This window comes from Gossypium raimondii, chromosome 12, assembly GCF_025698545.1.
Source record: "Gossypium raimondii isolate GPD5lz chromosome 12, ASM2569854v1, whole genome shotgun sequence".
In the NCBI taxonomy this organism is placed as follows: Eukaryota; Viridiplantae; Streptophyta; class Magnoliopsida; order Malvales; family Malvaceae; genus Gossypium; species Gossypium raimondii.
Genome location: NC_068576.1, coordinates 55,521,079 through 55,542,139, shown reverse-complemented (window position 1 = coordinate 55,542,139; position 21,061 = coordinate 55,521,079). Strand labels below are relative to the sequence as shown.

At 30.9% G+C, this 21,061-nt stretch overlaps 1 protein-coding gene across 1 annotated transcript; it reads right to left on the bottom strand.

Moving 5' to 3' along the window:
* Positions 1-14,361: 14,361 nt before the first annotated feature.
* On the bottom strand, positions 14,362-21,061 carry LOC105765463 (probable trehalose-phosphate phosphatase D). The gene is made up of 10 exons (XM_012584568.2): positions 20,929-21,061; positions 16,220-16,396; positions 16,002-16,142; positions 15,859-15,930; positions 15,681-15,779; positions 15,538-15,591; positions 15,360-15,461; positions 15,199-15,276; positions 14,986-15,126; positions 14,362-14,898 (listed from the first exon to the last, which is right to left on the bottom strand). The coding sequence occupies exons 2-10, from the start codon at positions 16,394-16,396 to the stop codon at positions 14,743-14,745; spliced, it is 1,020 nt and encodes a 339-aa protein (XP_012440022.1). The 5' UTR covers positions 20,929-21,061; the 3' UTR covers positions 14,362-14,742.

Below are 21,061 nucleotides of genomic sequence, written 5' to 3'. Positions count from 1 at the left end.
TAGTCACAGTTTTATTACAAGGGTGGCCAAGTCTTTGATGCCACAAATCAAAAACACGATTACTAGAAGCAGGAGGCATCAGACTAGTAACATGAGTAGTGGCAGGAGAGGAACCAACAGTGCTGGACTTTTGGACAGCAGACATATCAAACTTGTACAGGCCATTATGCGTGTGACCTTCCAATAAAATGCTCCCGATCTTGACATCCTTCACAAAACAACGCACATGATGAAATTCAAAGTAAACCTGATTATCTTTTACAAATTGAGCTATAGACAACAGATTTTTGCAAATGCGAGGAATATGTAAAATGTTTTCCAACTGAAAAACTCTACTAGCAGTTGAAAGAAGGCCTGAGCCAACATGAGTCACAGGCACGGACATCACATTCCCCATGTAAAGCTTGTGGTTACCTGTATATGGTGCAACACCCTTCAAATTAGTCAAATCATTAGTAACATGATTAGTTGCTCCTGAATCGGGACACCACACAGTTGAATTTAACAAATTCAAATAACACGGTCTAGGGTTGGGAGTAGCCACAATATCATGGGAAGCACTCGCATCTATAAGAAGCTCGAACACCCCTATCACTCTTACTGATAGTGTCATCAATATTCCCATGCTGTTGAACAAGATTAGCTTGAAAAGATACATTCAAAAGAAGCTCTCGTTGTCGAGCCTTACAATCAGCGAGCATCTCTGCAAGAAGATCAAGAGGAACCTTCATTGCAGACGCAACAATCCGAATGGATTCAAACTCCACAGGCAGACCTGCAAGAATAATACTAATCCGCTCTTGTTCAGAAAAAACATTACCTGCAGCTGTAAGTGTATCACACAAACTTTTAATTTTCGCCAAGTATTCTTTCATAGTCAACTGACCCTTTTTCTGAGAGTACAATGAGTGAAGCAAGGTAGAGACTGTCAAGGTCGACTTTGAAGCAAAACGAAGTATAACAGTACTCCAAATGTCAAAGCTAGACTGAGCATTAGTGAGATGAACCAAAATCTCATCACAAATGGTGGACAACAACCAATAAGCTAATAGCTTGTCTTGTTGTTTATGAACAAGAAAATCAGGATTGGGAACAAGATTACCTTATGTATCAATCACAGACTGTAGAGGAATGCTAACAGTGCCAAGAACAAACTCATGGAGGCCATAACCTTCAAGAATTAACAGAATTTGTTGCTTTCAAAAAAGAAAATTACGTTCACCAAGTTTCACAGTATCATGCTTAGGAAACTGTTGAATCTTTCTTAAAGAAGTAGTGCCAGGACCGGACGAACCATCTGCAGGAACCGTGTTGTTAAACGACTGACGATTCTCAGATTCATTACCTGAAACAGCTTCAGTGGCCATGAGAAAGAAAAAAATTATTTCTTTTTAAGGCTCAGATACCATACTAGAATTTCAACGAATCAAGAAGATAAAATGATTTCCATTCAGAAAGATAATTCTGCTGAACCACCAGCTTTCTACATTTATAGAGTTTTTACAAACGGCTAACTAACACCAGTACCTGTTACCAACTAACTAACTGCTAACAACTAACTATAACAGTTAACTACTATATTAAACCTTAATACATTGTCTGTTATGATTAGGACAAAGTTTGGTAAATTTATTATAAGAGTCTTTTATTACAGTTAGTTTGTATTTTGTATTTTTATTATTATTAAAAGATAGGTAATTTATTTTATTTACGAGTAAATTAGTCTTTTTATTAAAAATTTTGTCAATCTCTTACATTAAAAATTGGTGTGGTTAACGAAATAAACAAACAATTATATGTAGTATACTACGTGTACCTTATGTTGACTTACAAGGATCATTTTTAACAATAAAATGAATGTAATTTTTAATAAAAGTACATGTTTGCTCTTTTATCTAACATATAGTAATTAATTTATCTATTTTTAAATAGAGAGAGTAGAATGCAATCCGACTTCTAATATAAAAACCTCCATAATAATTTTACCAATAAAGTTTATACAAACAAAAGATGATTTACTACTATGTTGTTGGTTTTTTACGAGTTATAGTGAGATTCAAATTGATTTTAAATTTTATAATGTTTTAATTGAGTTTTAAAAGTGTCATAAAATTTTAAGGGATAATTTTTTAAGACATCAAATTTGGTAATTTGACTCACATGTATTTAAAATATGCTTTGCATTAGATTTAAGCTAGCATTTAATGCTTAAGCTAATAATAAGATAAATTAAATACTAATACTTTGAGGACTCAATTAAAATATTTTAAAATTTAGGATTATATGATGCAATGAACCCTAAATAAATAAGCCATAACTTTATCATCCCTCAAAACAACTTCAAATTTGTGAATTGGGATTTCTACAATAATATGTAAAACCTCTTTTCTTTTTTAAAGAAAAAGATCAATTGACATAGGCAAATAGCAATGTTGTAGCTAAGGCATGTAGATATTGCCACTTGTCACATTATGGATTCCTTAATGTGGGGGAGAATGAAGGGAATATATGGGTTATTTTACCTAAATAGTCAAAAAAAATATTATATTTAAAAAAATAATTCAGGTTTAAAAACAATAATCAAAATAACCTGAAATGAACAGTAAATTTAGGTTGTGGCCTGTCAATGGCTGGAACCCACTCGTATTTTGGATCCATGATTGCCTGATAATTGTATCAGACTTTAAAAAAAAATTGGGTTTTGGCATCAATGGTCGACACTCAAGATCTGAAAAAAGGAAAAATAATTTTTTTGTATTGCTTTCATCAATAATGGCACCAAGACTGATAAAAAAAATTGAGTTTTGGTCCATCAATGGCGGCACAGTCTGAAAAAAGTAAAAAATTTTAAGTCTTGGCTGTCAATGGTCGACACCCAATCTGATAAAAAATTTTACTTTTTTCGTGTCGATATCGTATCGAGATCTGAAAAAAGTAAAAAAAAATTTTGACAAGCCAAAGACCAAGAGATAAAAAAATTATTTTTTTCGTGTCGATTATCAGTATCGATATCTGAAAAAAAAAAAAATTTGGTGGTGGCTCGCCAATGGTAAGCACCACCTTTTTTGGTGAAAAAAATATTTTTTTTAATTTTTTCGTGTCAATAGCAGGTATCGATATATGAAAAAAGTAATTTTTTTTATATCTATAAATTTATTATAGTTGTTCAGGATTTAAGGTTTTATTTTTATATTTTCGTGTAATAATTTTTTGAACGTTTGTATTTTTATATTATCGGGTAATAATATATATTTTTGTATTAATATTGTAGAATGATTGTATTTTATTGTGTATGTAAATTTAATTTGTCGTGTAGTATTACTTATTTGAATTATTATTTTTTAAATATTACAAAGTCATGTATTCAAAGAAATAATTATGTTAGATCCATTAAATAAATATTAAAAAAGAAAAAATGTAAAAATAAAAGAAATATTTACATAATAAATTTTAAGAAAGTAAAAATTAAAATAAAAAATTAAAATTGTCGCGATCCTGGGGACGTCCCCGGCGCTGGCGTGTAACGATCTGGATGCCTCCGTCGACGATGCCGTGCACCTTGCTGATGTGTTTGATAATTGCTCGGTCCGGCGTTCGATGTCCCTTCCGGTGTAGTTAGAAAGGTGGAATAATTATATTCACCATAATCGAGACTTAATTGGTATTGTGTGACCGGAGGTGCCGATGGAAAAATATCCTCAGTGATGGGTGTACGTGCTTCGGGGTGGAAGTTCGGGTGGTATGAGGATGATGATTCGGATCGTGTCAAATATTGACAGTGGAGGTTGTCATAAAAAATATCTTCAGATGATGGAGGAATTTCATGCACTGGATCCAGATCTATGAACTGTGATGATGAGTCGGATGCTTCATTTTCGGCCCCGGGATCGATGTTTCCGAATGGCGGAACTCGGTTACTACGCGGTTGGGCTTTCCTTGGTTGCCATCGCGAAGATTCAGGTTGCGCGTCTCTTTGTACCAGCATGTACTGACCCTAGAATATGAAGGGTTTCCCATGTGCCATATACCATTGACAGGCCAGCACTCAAAAAATTATTTTTTTAAAGTCTGATACAATTATCAGGCAATCATGGGTCCAAAATACGAGTGGGTTCCGGCCATTGATAGGCAACAACCCAAATTTACTGTTCATTTCAGGTTATTTTGGTTATTGTTTTTAAACCTGAGTTATTTTTATAAATATAATTTTTTTGGGGCTATTTAAGTAAAATAGTCGAATATATGCAAACATGGGGTACATTGAAAAAGTGAAAAATAAAAATAAAAAATAAAGTGAAAATTCTAACTTGTCTTCCACTTCTTCACTTATATCATATTGTAATAACCCAAATTTGCCCGGCCCACATATATTTCAAAAAGGGAAAAAACAAATAAATAATAAATAATAAAACCAAATAAAATTAATAAATAATAGAATCTAATTAAAAGTCTATTTTAAGGTCCATTTACATCTGACCCATTACACTGGTCCGAATACTAAACTTAGACAAGACCCATTACGCCGCAGCAGTCAGCAACTCTAGCACATCCGCGCGCCTCCAACCGCCCCGCAATGCACTGCATCTACGCCACACATGCACCTCAGCGCTAGCCTGGCTCCGTACCTGCAACAGACACACAAACAAACAACAAGAGAAAAGTAGAGAAAAAGAATAGAAAAAAAAAGAGTTTTGTATTTTTTTTTCATTTTTGTTTCGGGGATATAAAAAAAGCCTTTCAAAAACCTGTAAAAGGGGGGATTTTTTTCTTTTTCTCTTTTGCTTCTCATTTGTACACACAGAGAGAGATTGAATACAAAAAAAAATCAAAGCAAAAAGTTTGTTTCGAAAGGTGATCTCATTTCTTTCTTTTTTTTCTTTTTTCGGGCGTTATTCTCTGTTTCTTGATTTTCCTTATTTGATTTCATTTGTTAATGACAAGAAAAGAGTAGTAGAGAAAAGAAGAGAGGCTTACCTTTGAGTTGGGGCCACTGAATCCTAGTCTGCTCCGCCGTGATCGGAGTTCAGATGGTGATAACAGGGTTTAAAACAACGTAGCCATTAAGGGAAAAGATTAGGTTGCTTTTTAGGGTTTATTTCTGATTTAGTTTAAATGATATAGGGTCTGATTTTGGTTTAAGAAAGCTCTTGAAAACGTCACTGTTTATAGCCTATTGCAATGGCTTTTAAACGATGTCGTTTTTGGCTACAACCCGATGACCCGACCCAAATGCGGTTAGATCCGCGTGTCCTGGTGGAAGGAGGGATATTTGCGAAATTGATCCACATCTTTTCTGATGTTTTCAAAATCGTTTTCTCACCTTTTTAATTTAGCTCTATATTTTGCTACTTGTTTCACCTTGGTCCAGTGATGCGTTTGATTCATTTATTTTTTTATTTTCCATCACATTAATGCATCTACTTTAAATCTAATATTTTTTACAAATTAAACTCAATATTTTTATCTAATATTATTTTATATTAATGTTTTAAGTTATTTTTTATATGCGGTATTATTACATTAAATAAGATTGTTTTATAATATATTATTATTAATAGTATAAATTTATTACATATCATATTTTTAAATTTATCATGTATCATTATTTTGAGATTCAATATATATTAGTATTATTTAAATTCATCACACTTTTTTTTTTTTTGAAAACAATAATCAGATTGGATTTTATTTAAAGGAAAAAACAGGCCTTAACTCACAGCCCAAAATAACAATGTCCAAGAAATAAACCAGAGACCTAATAAACAAAAACCCAAAAGAGAAAAACTAAACAATAAATAAACGGAAAGATTCTAGAAAAAACAAAAACAATAAAGTTCTGTAAACGCATTCATTATTTCTCACTATTCCCAATCTGAAAACGCTTTGGAAAGAAACGCCTTTTCTTATCATCTGACATTACTTGTTGAAGACGATTCCAATTTCCCAAGGAGAGCTTCTTAGCCGAGCCTATTGATTATCCACTCTAACCTCTCCATTTTCCATCTTCACCTTCCATTTCCTTTAGTCTGGTTCTCTCACACTATCCCTCTCCTTCAATTTTTCTGCATATTCGGGAACTCTTCCGATGAGGTAAATTCCTTTCTTGCTTTTCATTGTTTCAGTTGCAATGATATGTGCTAGATGATTTGTTGTTCGTGGAGTATATTCGAAACTGTATTTTTGAGTTTTAAGCGAGATCTGTTGAATATCATGTATATACGCCCATATCAATGACTTATCTTGGCTCTTTGTTCTGCACTTCTTGATTATTGTTAATGAATCTGTAATAGCCCGATTTTAGGCTTAGTCAGAACAGTGGTTTCGGGACCACAAATCCGACGAAAAAAAAAATGTAATGGCTTGAATTTTCAGAGGTGTCGGAACGGTGATTCGAGATCACTAAATTCGACAAATGGGTAGAAAATATTATTAATTTAGTAAGTATAAGTTAAATATGAAGTTAGGAAAATTTTTGAAATAGTGAATAGTGCACTAGAAATAAATATTAAAATAATTAGAATCGAAATGAGGTATCAAGACCTCGGGATTTTAAACTGAGCCATAAATATTTTATAAATATTTATGGAGTGTTAAAAGTTAGTATTAAAGTTTCGTTAAGAAATTTTAAAGTTCCGATAATTAATTGAACAAAAGGACTAAATTGTAACAAATGCAAAATTTTGGAAAATGATTAAATAGCTTAAATGATAAAAGGAAGAGGGCTTAAAAGACAAATAGACCCAAGGTCTATTTGGGCTGGACAACAGAGGCATGAAATCAGCAAGAAAGTAAGGAGAATTAAGGGCAAAATTGGAAAATTGCAAAATTTGCTTAATAAAGTTAGGACCCAAGTGGAATTATCTAGATTTCTCTTCATTTTCTGAATTCTCATCAGCTAAAACACCATGGAAGGGCTTCTTCAAGCTGGTTCTTCATATTTTTATTACAAGTAAGTTCAATTCTTGACTATTTCTTGAAATTTTTGTATTTTATGACTTTTACAACTAGGCCCACTTGTTAAATTCATTAGTTTTTGATTTTATGAAAGAAGTTGAAAGTTGATATGAATATGTGCTGGAACTATATGATGATTTAGCATGAAATTAGAGCTTTAAATTGTTCATATGCTGATTTTATTGAAAGAATTGAATAGAAAGTGAATGTTTGGGACCTAATAGTAAAAGAGTTTGAAGATAGAGTTATATGTGGAAATTCTGAATTTCAATAGTTGTGTAACAACTTATAATGTCTAGTAAAGTACTAATTGAGAAAATTAGATTAATTGAGGGGTTAATTGAGAAAGGACCGAATTGTATAAACTGTGAAATTTGGGGCAAAATGGAAATCAACATTTTGCACTAAAGCAGTTTTGGACAGCAGCAGTAGTGTAACTTTGAAAAATCACCAAAATTGTAGAGATTGAATTAGAGGATGAATAAAATATGAAACTAAAGCTTATTGAGTCTAGTTTCTTATAAAAGAAATGATGTAAGCAATGGAATTGTAAATCATGAGATATAATAGATTTTGTGAGACAAGGTCAGAATGAATTCAGGTTCCCTGTTCTGACTTTGGAAAATCATTAAAATTGTAAAAAAATGATTATGAGTTATAGTTTATATGGTTAGAATCCTTAATGAGTCTATTTTAGAAGAAACAAGCTAAAACATCATCCGAATTCTGTACAATGAGATAATTAATTTTTAGTGAAGAGTGGTCGGAACTGTCAGACAGCGAAACAGGGAAACTTTAAAGAATAAACTGTACTATTTGGCTGAACCAAAATTATGAAAATTTTATGGTATGAAGATATGTGAGTCTAGTTTCAGGAAAATTAACGGATCTTAATTTGAAGCTCTGTAGCTCCGGATAAAAATAATTTAGTGACTCTGACTCGGATAAACAGCTTTGAATATACATGTTAGTGAATATTGAAATTATGGTTAATGTTGTTTAAGTGTGTTATACACATTAAGGATGTGGAATGGAGAGGAGGAGGAGGAAAATTGGGAAATATATGAATGATTCGTGTATAAATGGTCATATGTTTGATTATAACTCATAAACGATGAAATATGAATGATGCTTATTTTTGTGCATTATTGGTCATGGTTTAAGCTCATGTGTGAAAATAAAGTTTCATAGTATGTGTGTATGGTATATTCAGTATATGATTTGGCATGAAATAATACCATGAATGGTTTATGAATTAACACATGTTGGTAAGCCTGATATATGAATAAATGATCAAATTGAGCGGAACGCCGGATTTGAGTACTTCTGATCAAGTGACAAGTGGAAAGTGGAAAGTGATAAGTGATAGCTTCGGCTACACTTATCTGATCAAGTGACAAGTGAAAAGTGATAAGTGATAGCTTCGGCTACACTTATCTGATCAAGAGACAAAGTGATAAGTGGCTACACTTATCTGATCAAGAAACAAAGTGATAAGTGGCTACACTTATCTGATCAAGAGACAAAGTGATAAGTGGCTACACTTATCTGATCAAGAAACAAAGTGATAGGTGGCTACACTTATCTGATCAGGGACAAGTGATAAGTGATCATACGTAAGACCATAGTTATACTATGGCAAAGTGAAAGTGAAGTACTTAATTTTCCGTGACCGTTCCCTAATTTGATTAAGGATGGTAAGTGACAAATGGGCTCGAAAGAATTAAAGTAAATGGATAAGTGGTAGTGTATTTATATCAGGACGATGTTGTTATTCAAACTAAAGTGATATTTTCATTGCTAAATTGAGAATTTCATAAATGTGTTATTGAATGGTATAATCAATAAACATTGAGTTAAATGGTAAATACGTATTAGTTTTGAATTTGATGTCATTGAATTGTACGTGAATTAAATGGAAATTGCTAGTGATATGATTTAAATTATGAGCATGAGAAATTGCGAATTGAATGAAATGGAAATGAAGCATTAAATTGCATGAGTATGTATCGGGTCTCGCAGGCCCTAATTATTATGATTATAATATTTTGAGGATATATTGTGAAAAGTTATAGAAACATGTTAATTATTTTGAAAGTTTTAATTTTGATGAAATTTTATAACTCGGTTAAATACGTTTACAAGTGTATGTGTTTTGGTAATGCCTCGTACCCTATTCCGGTGTTGGATACGGTTAAGGGGTGTTACAGAATCCCCTTCAATGATAATGTTTCCCCATTTCATGTCAATGCCGAGTTGAGTTGCACTTCTACACGCTATTGCCTCAGCAGCAAAGGCTGAAGCGACTTGATTGTAGATTTCCGAAGTTTTATATATATTCTTTGATGTTTCTATGTTGCAAGACAACTTTGGAATCTACTTTATTTTTGTTTATTTGTTTTTCTTCTCTTTTTTTTTTATGTCTTTTAAGTTTAGTTATTAAGGCTTACGATTGTTTTGAATGTTGATAATTATGTTTGCATGACATGTGACATGAGATTATTACTTGTGAATGTATTATGTTGTTTATTCATATTCATAAGTTATCGATGATCATTAATATACATTTTAGCTTACTAATTATTGTTTCAGGTTGTACATTAATATTTCATTGTTTATTTTAAAATTTTTGGTTTCATCAAAGCATTTAAACATTTAGCTTAAAGATTTTCAAGATAGCTATACTCGGTATTTGGAATCTTCGAAAGAATTGAGCCCTAACGTATTGGGTTCTAATTTTCCTCGTCGAATCTAAATAATCGAGGATATGCTTTAATCAAAACACATAAATAAAAGCTCATTCTCGGGAATTCGATACGTGGTGTACTAACGCATTAGATATGACATATTGTTTTCTCGAGACGCGGATTTTTCTAGCGAATAAAAATAAAGGCAATATTATTTAGGAATTTTGTGAAATCGAATCCTAACTTACTGGGTTTGATTTTCTCATTTGACCCAAATAATCAAATATCTTTCTCAAAATGCATAGGTTTTAAAAGTCAAACTTAATTTTGAAGATTAAAAATGTTGCACTCTAACTTACTGAGTATGACAATTTATTTCTTTGAAATAAATGAGCTTTATCATCCAATTCATTTTATTCAAATAAAAGGATCGTATTTTAAAATCTTTTCAAAATTTCGACATTAAGACATTAAACAATCAATTCGGTACCAATTTTGGGCGTCACGAGGGTGCTAACCCTTCCTCGTGCATAACCGACTCTCGAACCTATTTTTTTTTCTCAAAATTCGCAGACCTAAAATTATTTTCAAGGTGATCCAGTCACACCTTAATAAAAGATCGGTGGCGACTCTCATTTTCGTTTTTAAGTTGACAACTAACTTTTTGTTTTCAAAAAGGTGGTTTCCACACATATATTTTATCTGTTATTTATTTTTATAATTAAAAAAAATCCAATTTTTAGGTCAATTATAAACTTTTGGTGCAAAGTGATAGCCCTCCTTATAGCCATGGACAATATATATATATATATATATATATATATATATATATATATATATATTTATACTTTCATATCATAATTGCTTAGCCCCACTATTCTTTTTTCTGCTAAAAAGAACCAATAAAGTTTCAACTTTGTTACTTACTAATTGTTGTATTTAATACAAATATTAATTGAAGAAAATCCAATTAATATTTAGCAAGAAATATATGTATATATGTGTGGGGAAGGCATATTCCACAGTTGAAATCATATGTATAATAATTAATTTGTGGCTAACATAAACCTCAAACAACAGGCAAAATATTTAAGAACCATAGCTAGCAATAGCAATGACACCCTCACCTTGTGGGAGGTGGGGGGGGGGGGGATAACCTATGTTATCTACACTTTTATTTTAAAGTAATCTAATTATGGTTCGAAATTCGAGTTTTTAAAGTATTAATATTAGATTAATTAATTTAATTAATTTCGTTCTTAAAAAATAATTTTGTTTAAGTCTGTCGAATTTTTTATATATAATTTTACTTTGAACCAATTTAAGTGGTGATAATAAACAAAAAGAGATTCACTTTGTTTAGGTCTGTCGAAATCTTCTTTATATATGATATATAGAGATGTTCTTTCAATATATATATATATATATAGATATAGGTTTGGTGATTGTGCATGTTGGCAGCACTTAAATCTCAAAGCATGTTTAAGGGTTGTCATTAAATAACATAATTAAATACTTCAAGATATTTATTCAATCAATAGAGATCTTTATATCCACTCCAATTTGATTACACCATTAATCACTTGCCCTAACCATGATTAAATATCTTGTTTATCATTGGTGCCTGCAAATGCTGATGAATTAGCCACTAATTTCCAATAAAAAAAACTAGTAATTTGAGTTTAAAGGAGTATCGAAAACGATACAAAGTATGATATGTAAAAATAAAATAAAGTGAAATAAAAATAAAGTTATCGATTTATTATAGAGGGTAAAAGTATTATAAAGGTTCATATATTAGGAGTCATATTAGATTTTGTTTATTTTACTTAAAATAAGTAAATTAGTCTATGTACATTAAATCAAAGAGTAAACTAGTCAATTTCAATTAAAATTTTCATCCATTTCTACTGTTAAAAATTGGCATAGTTGACAGAATAACTAGTCAATTACATCTGGCGTGCCACATGTAGCTCATGTCAATATACATTGACCAATTTTTAATAGTAAAAATGAATGAAATTTTTAACATAAGGACTTGTTTGCTTTTTGATCTAATGTACAGAGATTAATTTGCTCAGTAAATGGTGAAAACTACAATCTGAATCCTAATATAAGAGCCTCTATGATAGGTAAATCTCTACTTAAAAAATTGGCAAATTAGTCCCTGTACTATCAAATAAAAAAGTAAATTGGTATTTTCTATTAAAAAAACCATCTCTTTGTACTGTTAAAAAACGGGTGCAGCTAACATAATAACCAAACAGTGACACTTGGCATACCACGTGTATTGTATGTTGACATATAGGGATCAATTTTTTACAGTAGAAGTGGATGAAATTTTTAACAGAATGACCAATTTACTTTTTGATCTGATGTACAAAGATTAATTTACCAATTTTTTAAATAAATAAATAAATAACAATCCAACTTTTAATATAAGCCCTCCATGATAGTTTTACCGTTTATCTTACACCCTTTGAAAATCTTGGAATGTAACAGCCCGTTTTTAGTTAAATCGGAACAGTGATTTTAGGACCACAAATCCGAGGTCTGAATAAAATTTATTTTAATATTGTTTTATGGTCTACATTATGATAGAAATATCGTATAAAGATTTCGCTAAAAAATTTTACCGATTACACATCCAATTTGATAAAAAGGACTAAATTGCATAAAATGTAAAAGTTAAATTCTAGTAGCTAAAAGTATCAAATAGCTATGGAATTCAAAATTGGAGGCCATAAACTATATATACAATGAGCCAAAAAAATCAATTTCATTATTCTTTTCCCACTCTTCCACAATTAGAACTGAGAGATTCCCAGTGATAAGAGCATAAAGGTTCAAAGACAATGTTGGTTGATTGTTTTTTTCCTTACAGATTCTTATCTTTGACCAAGAACTACATATGTTCAATTACTTGAAATATTTTGTGTCAAAAAAAATCTATGGAAACGTAAGAAATAAAAAAAAAATTGTTATAAGAACAATTGCATACATTTGGAGGAATCCACTTCCATTTTTAACTTTGGGTTCATTGGTTGCCCACTTTCAAGTATATGGAATTGATGTGAGGTTTTGTTTTGGGTACATATGTCATTGATACAGTTAAAAGCAATATACATATGCATATACTTTTCATGAGCATGGTGGATCTAATTGATTTTTAGCCCCCCTTCTTTTAATACCACCTTATTGTTAATTAATTTACAGCTCCTTGGGGTTTTGCCAAGCAACCCATACACACCTGTGAACTTGTGTGTATATATATACATATTCACCAAATAGATAATAGATTGATGTTGGTTATTGGAGTAGGTAGCAACCATTTCATTTTTTATATGCATGTTTTGTTTCAATATATAGGGTTGAGGCAGTTCTTATCATCCATACATGGTGTTTTTGATATATTAAGTAAAAGTATAATACTGAGGATTGAATTTCATTTTATTTATTTAAAAAAGTGAGTAAATTTGTTTCTATATATTAGATCAAAGCTGTTAAAAAATTGACGTGGTTGACAGAATAACCAGACAGTTGCACGTGGAGTGCTACATGTACCTCATGTTTATGTAGAGGGATCAATTTTTAACAATAGAAATCGGCGAAATGTTCAACAAAAGGACTCATTTTGCTATTTGATATAATGTATAAGGACTAATTTGCCTATTTTTTTAGTAGAGGAAGCAAATGTAAATTGACTCCTAATTTATCGATATATTGTGTATATAATATTGATATTTGATATCTTGGCAATAGTATTTTATTAAGAGTTTTGTGTTTAAGTCATTTATATATATGTTTGATTTTATTGTTATTGTAACAATTTAAAATGCTTCAATATATAAATGTCCTTTGATTTTAAGATTTGAGAGGATGAAATTGTATATAAAAAAAATCTCTACAATACTTGAAATATAGGGCTTTGTATAGGTCCATGCCCATCTTTTGCCTCACCATTTGTCTAAAAGCCCAGCAGTTTCCTAAACCAAGATAGACTTGTCCACAACTTGAGAGGTTGTGTTTTGGGTATAATTTATTTTATTTTATTAAATATATTCCAAAGAAAAATATTTATAGAAAAATATAAATTATAATAACATAACAATTTACTATTGTATATATTTTAACAGATTTATAAAGTTTATTTTTCCCATCTGCTTACAAAAGTTTGATTTCATATCAAACACAAAGATACAAGTAACCCAAAAATGAGTAAATTGCATCAAATATCCTAAACTATAACCTTCATTTTATATTGGTCTCTAAACTTCAAAACATTCTAATTACATCCCTAAGATATCGATGTTATATCAATCATATCCTTCCATTATTAAAACCGTTAATTTAACCATTAAATGACACGTAAAATCTTACGTGACATGATTTAAAATACAAATTTAAAAAAAGTAAAAAGTTGTAGCATAACTTTTAAAATTAAAAACTAGAAATAAAATAAAACTAAAAAGATGGAGAATGAATGATAGTTTTGTACAAGCTTGAAAATATAAAAAAATCAAGATTTTTAAATGTTTTTTATAAAAATTTTCATTTTAAATCATATTCTTGAATAAAGGATTTTCAGTAATGAAAGGCCTTATTGATATAACATCAATAATCTAAGGATGTAATTAGAATGTTTTAAAGTTTGAGGACCAATTTAAAATGAGGGTTCATAATTTGGAGATGTTTAGTACCATTAACAAAAAAAAAACCATTTCACATATAAATATAAATAGTTTAATTAATAATCCAACAAATGCCAAAAAAAGTTAGAAACCTTGAAGGGTACAAATGACCATTCTGGTCCAAACCAGTAATAATGTGAAGACTCTAAACTACTTCACATTAAAAAAACCAAAAAGGGACTTAACACAGAGCCTTGCTATTAAAAATGACAAACTGATCTATCATTTACAACACCTGAATGGAATTTACAACACCACTTTCAAAAAAACACCTAAAGTGATGTTTTACATCCATTCAGAGACCCTTTATTTCCCTGTTATTTCCATACATACATACATACATACACTATATCATATATATGAAGGTGACATATAATGGCTGGTATGACAGACAAAGCCATTGATGAACTCTACTTGTAGAAATGAATCTCCGATTTCTTCCATTTAGCTAAACGTAATAAGAAAGCTAATACCTCGGACGGATCACGTAACGAGAACCAAGCTATGGTGTCTTTTGGTATGGATGAAACTATTATGGGAAATCCTTCCCTTCTACTTGCTATTACCTGCAACACAAGTAACAGAAAAAGTATTCATACATAGAAAAGGAAATACTAATATGTATGGATGTATGTATGTATGTATGTATGCACCTTGAATGCATCTTCATCGGTGCGATCATCTCCGATATATAAAGGTAGAACATCTTTAGCATTACTGAATCCCAATGTATCGAGCAAATAATTCAGGGCGTCGCCTTTGTTCCATTCTATCGATGGCCGGACTTCTAAAACCTATGATACAATGAACATTTAAGGTTTATGCCAACGATCGCCAAACAAAAATGGAACGTTTCGGTTTCCTACCATTTTACCCTCGGTGAGACGAAAGTTGGGGCGGTTTCCGACCAGAGATTTCACTTTCTCCTTCAACATTTCGTGGTCCTATACATGGACATTCGAATTTAAGTGATGAAAAAACTACATAACGTATTCCGGGTCGGAGTTATATTCGAAAATTTATTCACCTTTGGTGGAACTTGACGATAATGTACAGAGATACAAAACTTGTTATCTTCAATCCTAGCACCTTGTATTTCTCTAATGGTGTCTTCCAATTCTATGGACATCTGTAATAAACAAATTAACTTTTGCACCATTAATTGAAAAGCTTGAATGTAAAAGAGAGAGAATTTATTAATTTACCTCTTGAATTGCAGGTAAAAATAATTTTGCAGGTTGAAATGCACCTTCATTCCCCTGTAGAACCCCAAAAAAAATTTAAAATTTACTAAAAATTTTGATTTTTAAAACCCACATTTTGGTAACTTTAAAGAAAGGAAACAGACCTTTTTATCACAGGCCTTCACTGCTCTAGGTGGTGCCATTATATCCAAACCATGGCTCCCAGCATAATATACATTACTTAACTGTACAAATTCTTTAACCTGGATCAAACACCGATGCCTCGTTATACAAGAAAACAACTCGATTCGGCTAAGTTGATTGGTTAATTTTTTGTTTTACCCTTTCTCGTCTACGACCGCTGATTATCGACGTCGGAAAATGCTTTGCAACTTCACGCACCGCCATACGCATCTGACATTCAGAAATCATTAAACACATGAAGATTTATGTGAATCCAGGGCAATATTGATATTAAAGGGTACCTCAGCAGACATGAATGCCTTGTCGGGGTCATCAACGATGGGGGACAAGGTGCCGTCGTAATCTAAAAACACGACCACCTTTTTCCCTTTCGCTTCTTTCGTTATCGAATCGAACATGTTCAATGCAGAAGGATGTTTCCCCTAATAAAATATACACGCGAATAAGAACATGGCATGCAATGTAAAGTTCAATAAAAGATTAGAGGACATATATTTACCAGCCATGAAGCATAGCCTGGAACATCATCAGGTATCAAAGAGCCGCCGTTGGTTCCGCCATTGTCGTCGTCGTCGTTGTTCGGACAGGAAAAAGGTTTCACTTTTTTCGGCTTGTTAGAATGTGTTATTTGGAATCCCATTGTGTGGTTAAACTTTGTCAACTTTCTCATCATCATCTAATTAATTATATATAGAGAGAGAAAAAACAGAGACCATTAATAAAAGAACAAACGGTTTAATCTAATTAAGAAAAAAGATAATAGCTAAAAAAAATCATATCTAAAAAACTAAGATTATATGCCCAAATATTCAATCTTTTTTTTCCCAAAGCATAATTTATCTAAAATGAGAGTTTAATTAGTAAATATTAGTTAACAATAATATTATCATTAAAAGAAATATTTTTATTTTGACTTAAAAGGAAAACTTTATGTATCAAAAGAAAAAGGAAAACCTTAAATTTATTCCATTATTAAATCACTCGATCGCTATATATGGGAAAAAGAAAATACTACATAAGAACACGTTTATCCAAAAATTTTGGGGGACAAAAAGGAAACAAAATATTCAAATTATCAAAAAGAAAAACTTTCTTAAAAACCCTAAATACATAATGGGTCTATTGAGAATTAAAAAATGGTCCAAGACCAATGGGTCTCACAGTAGAGAATTTGATTAAGGAAACCCTTTTGAACCCAAACCCTAACTAAAATATTTAAAGATTTTAAAACTATTTATGCCATAAATTATATAAAAATTAAAATCATTCTCAAAAATAACTTTATAATTGAATTAAAGTTTAGTTTCTAAATTATATAGTCAAAATCTTAAATATAATATAACTTTATTAAATTAAATTAAATCCTTTTCTCTTTCTGAAAATTGCTACCAAACTTTAAAATGCAAATATATATACATATATATAATTATTTCTCCCTAGCCCACTTTAACGTGTGTTGTTATAATGAAAAAAACAATATAATGGCAATGGGGGGCTTTCGCTTTCACAAAGGGAGTTATGGTGTTTCTAACAAAGGTCCCTGTCGAATTGAAAACAAGAAGAAAACAAAAAGACAAAATGGGTTTTAAGATTTTTTATCAGATAAGTTAGATTTGATGAGTCGACAACACTAGACATGGCATGTATCCTGCCTGCAATCAAACTACTGGGGCTTTTGTCTCACTACGGCTTAACCATCACTGCTGATTCAGCCGATACCGACATCTGCTACTACAAGTTCAAACCAACAAAAACACAAGTAAATTTGCTCTCTTTTTAATTACCTTCTACTCGAATTAATTTATATATGATTTTTCAAAAATATTATCGTATTTGTATGTTACACTCACTTTAAAAGCTATCATGCACCACTTGTAAATCATTCTATAATTTGCTATGAAAGCGGTCCCTTTCCTCTCATTATCATCTCCTTGGTCCCCATCTCCTAATACTAATCATGTACCAATTCTAAACTATTCTATGGTCCTTCACTCTTTTTCACTTTGTTTATATCAAATATTTAAAAGTTGGTACAAGTATCCTTTATGTTCGTTTTGTGATTCACAAAGGTTAAGTTTTTTAGGGTTCATGGCTACTCGTCTCAATAATATTGTTTTTAAAGTTTAAATCCAAGTTCTCTTTTAAGAGTACACTCAAACCTATTATATAAAGAGTAAATTACACTCAATATCACTAAACTATTACTATGTTTATGTTTTAATCATTCAACTTCAAAAAGTTACAAAATAGTCACTAAACTATTCGAATGTTTTCATTTAAGTTACCAAGTTCTTAAAATCATTATTATATGGTATTTTCTGTTCCCATCGTCTACTCCAATTGAAATTTCTCCTCCCCTTTTTATTCTACAGTTCAATTTATTTTTCATAAAACAGCTTTAAGCATCACGAAATTACAAACCAAAATTCAAACAAATTTATTCTTTGATCTCTGACATTGACTAATAGGTCGACTTGGATCTAAGACATGTCTTTTTACTTGTTGATAGGTACTAATCCATCGTACTGATCATCAAATTATCGCTTAAAATTTACTAACCAAATTTAATTAAAAAAAATTAATAACCCAAAAACTTAAATAAAAACTATCAAATTTTTTTGTGATTTTTTGAAAAGTGTATATAAAATATATTCCTTTTTTGTTATTGATTAATAAAACTGGGTTGTCAGAGTCGTCGTGCAGCTCCGACTAACTCCCCCAATAAACAAAAAGCTCCTTAACATGGCACGTTCACAGAAGACACGTGGATCCAATGCATACATGAATTGACATCTTATTATTTTTATTAATTTTATATATAGCTAAGGTGACTTTTTTGAACCTATACCAAGTGTGTGAACAGAGGAAATAACATGAAACATAATAATTTAATTTGTACGAAAGACAGGCAGATTTCACGTGTCCGTGAGGTAACCGGCTTATTGACTCACACCGGCACATATTTGGAGTTTAAGGCCGACACGTCCAAGTAGATTTAGTTTAGGGAAGCCTAATTAAAAATTAAGTAAACTCCACTATTAAATTATTAGTAAATTTATATTTTAGTTATTCAATTTTTAAAAATTATAAAATAATTACTGAGTTATTCGAAAAGTTTTTATTTAAGTAGTTAGACTGTTAACTTTTTCTTTTTAAAGTCTAGTTAATGAACTCCAAATAACGATTCGACAATCAGTACAATGGATCAATACACGTTGACAAGTAGAAGAATATACTTTAGATCCAAATCGATCTGATGGTCAGTGTTGGAGATTGGAAAAAAAAAATTCGATTTTGGTTCGTAGATTCATGACGTTCAAAATTGTTTCATGGAAAAAAATTTAAACTGTAGAAGAGAATATCAATGAGAGCTTTCAATTGGTACAAATGATGCAAATTGAGAAGGTCGTACAACAACGGTTTTAACAACTTAATGACTTAAATGAAAACTTTTGAATAGTTCAATGATCATTTAGTAACTTTTTGAAGTTGAGTGACCAAAACTTAATATCCTTAGGTGTAATTTACCCTTAAAAAATTGAGAAAGGAAAAAAAAGTCAAATATAAAAATTAGCCCTCAAATAATATCAATTTCTTCACTTAAGTACTTAAATTATTAATTCCGTCTCATTTAACCCAAAACATAACATCAACCGATACAAATGCAATAGACGAATAAAATAATAATTTAAGTACCACATCTAATAAAAAAGTATTTTAGGTACCTAAATGAAATACAACATAATTTGAGGTCAATTTTAAGAAAAAAAAGAAGCTTGAGGAAGCAGACAATAGGGAAAAGGATGAGAAATATGGGTCCAAAGAAACTGCCTGGAACTGAAGTTTGAATGATCAACTATTATTTTATCAACTTGGTATATATATATATATATGTATAGACCGGTGCATGGCCATGGTAGTGACACATTAGCTCACTTTATGACTTGTGTTTCAAGTAAATTATCTCATTCACTTACCTACTTATTTATATGCATGGTCTTAGACCACCTAAATCACCATCAATTTGGTCGGATGGTACCATCAAATTTATTTTTTAACATTTCAATCCCTCAAACCTAATGAAATAAAAAAAATATATAATATCACCATCAAATTACAAATTAGATTTCACTATACCACTTTGACACTCGTTTTATTTCTTACCCTTTTTATGTTTGACTAAAAAAATCAAAATACAGTCTTATGTATATGCAGAATTTTTAAAACATTTACTTAAATTGGGCATGAAAAAGTTTTATTTATTTATTGTTCATGTGGAGATTTTTCAAAAGTAATATTTTCTATTTCATTGCTTTTCTTTTTCTTTTTCTTTTTTTACTTTGGAGTGATTTAAGGAGAAAAATAAAGAATTAGATGGTAAACAAGGGTCTCATTTTGAAAAATAAATCTAAATTAAGTAAAATCTCAGAATGATTTCATAATTTTTATATTGATACTAATAAAATTAAAAAGATGGAAAATGTTATTACACAAGGTTAAATCTTTTTTGAATTTTTCGATGTGTGTAGAAATAGAGACAAAATAAAGGGTCGCTTTACTATCGGAACATACCGCTAACCGTTTTTCCGGTATAAGTCGTTTATTTGAAAAGTGCCTTTGTGTGGGCCGTGGCATTTACCCCACCTCCAATTTTTTTTTTATATAAAATTACGAGAACCTTTTAAAACTAGTCGGTGGAACCTACAATCTCAACCCTCCACGTGGCAAATATTAGTTTTTAATCACCACGTGTCGATCTCTTCTACACCAGATTAAAAAACCCTTGTGGTCGAGCCTGGTTTCGGAGTTATGGTTTTGGGTCCTACAACAGACACGCGTACGGCTCAAATCAGTTCGTTTTCATTCTTTGACTTGGAAAAAAGGAGAATTTTACGAATTTGTACTTTAGAAACTAAAAACCACGACCTACACGGCGCGTGAGAAGCAAACACAGGCAATAAAACGCGCTAATCAGTCGCGTGCGTAACAGGGGAATCCTAAGGAGGTGTTTCAATACCAAGAAACGAACACTAACCGTTCTTCTTTTAATTTTCGGCTAAATTGTTCTTAAATTTTATTACTTTGAACGTTAAAAGAAAAAACACTTCAATGCTAAAATTCAAAATAACGAACAAAAAAAAGCATTGCAATATAAACATATTATATGCAGAGAAAAATAGGAATTTAAAAAACGAAGAAAATGCTTACCAAAAGCTGAGCTGTATTTTTTCTCGAGAAAATTGTGTGAAAACCTGGGAATCAACGAAGCAGGAAAATGAGAAGAGGAAAGTGTGTGTGTGTGTGGTGTGGTGAAGTTAAATAAGGGGCAAAAGGAAATAAA

Excerpts from the sequence above, each read along its gene's own strand:
- LOC105765463 (XM_012584568.2), bottom strand. The coding sequence starts at position 16,396 with ATGATGATGAGAAAGTTGACAAAGTTTAACCACACAATGGGATTCCAA. Across the intron at positions 15,780-15,858 it reads GCGGTCGTAGACGAGAAAGG|GTTAAAGAATTTGTACAGTT; the intron begins GTAAAACAAAAA and ends TGTTTGATCCAG. Across the intron at positions 15,127-15,198 it reads GTCTCACCGAGGGTAAAATG|GTTTTAGAAGTCCGGCCATC; the intron begins GTAGGAAACCGA and ends ATTGTATCATAG.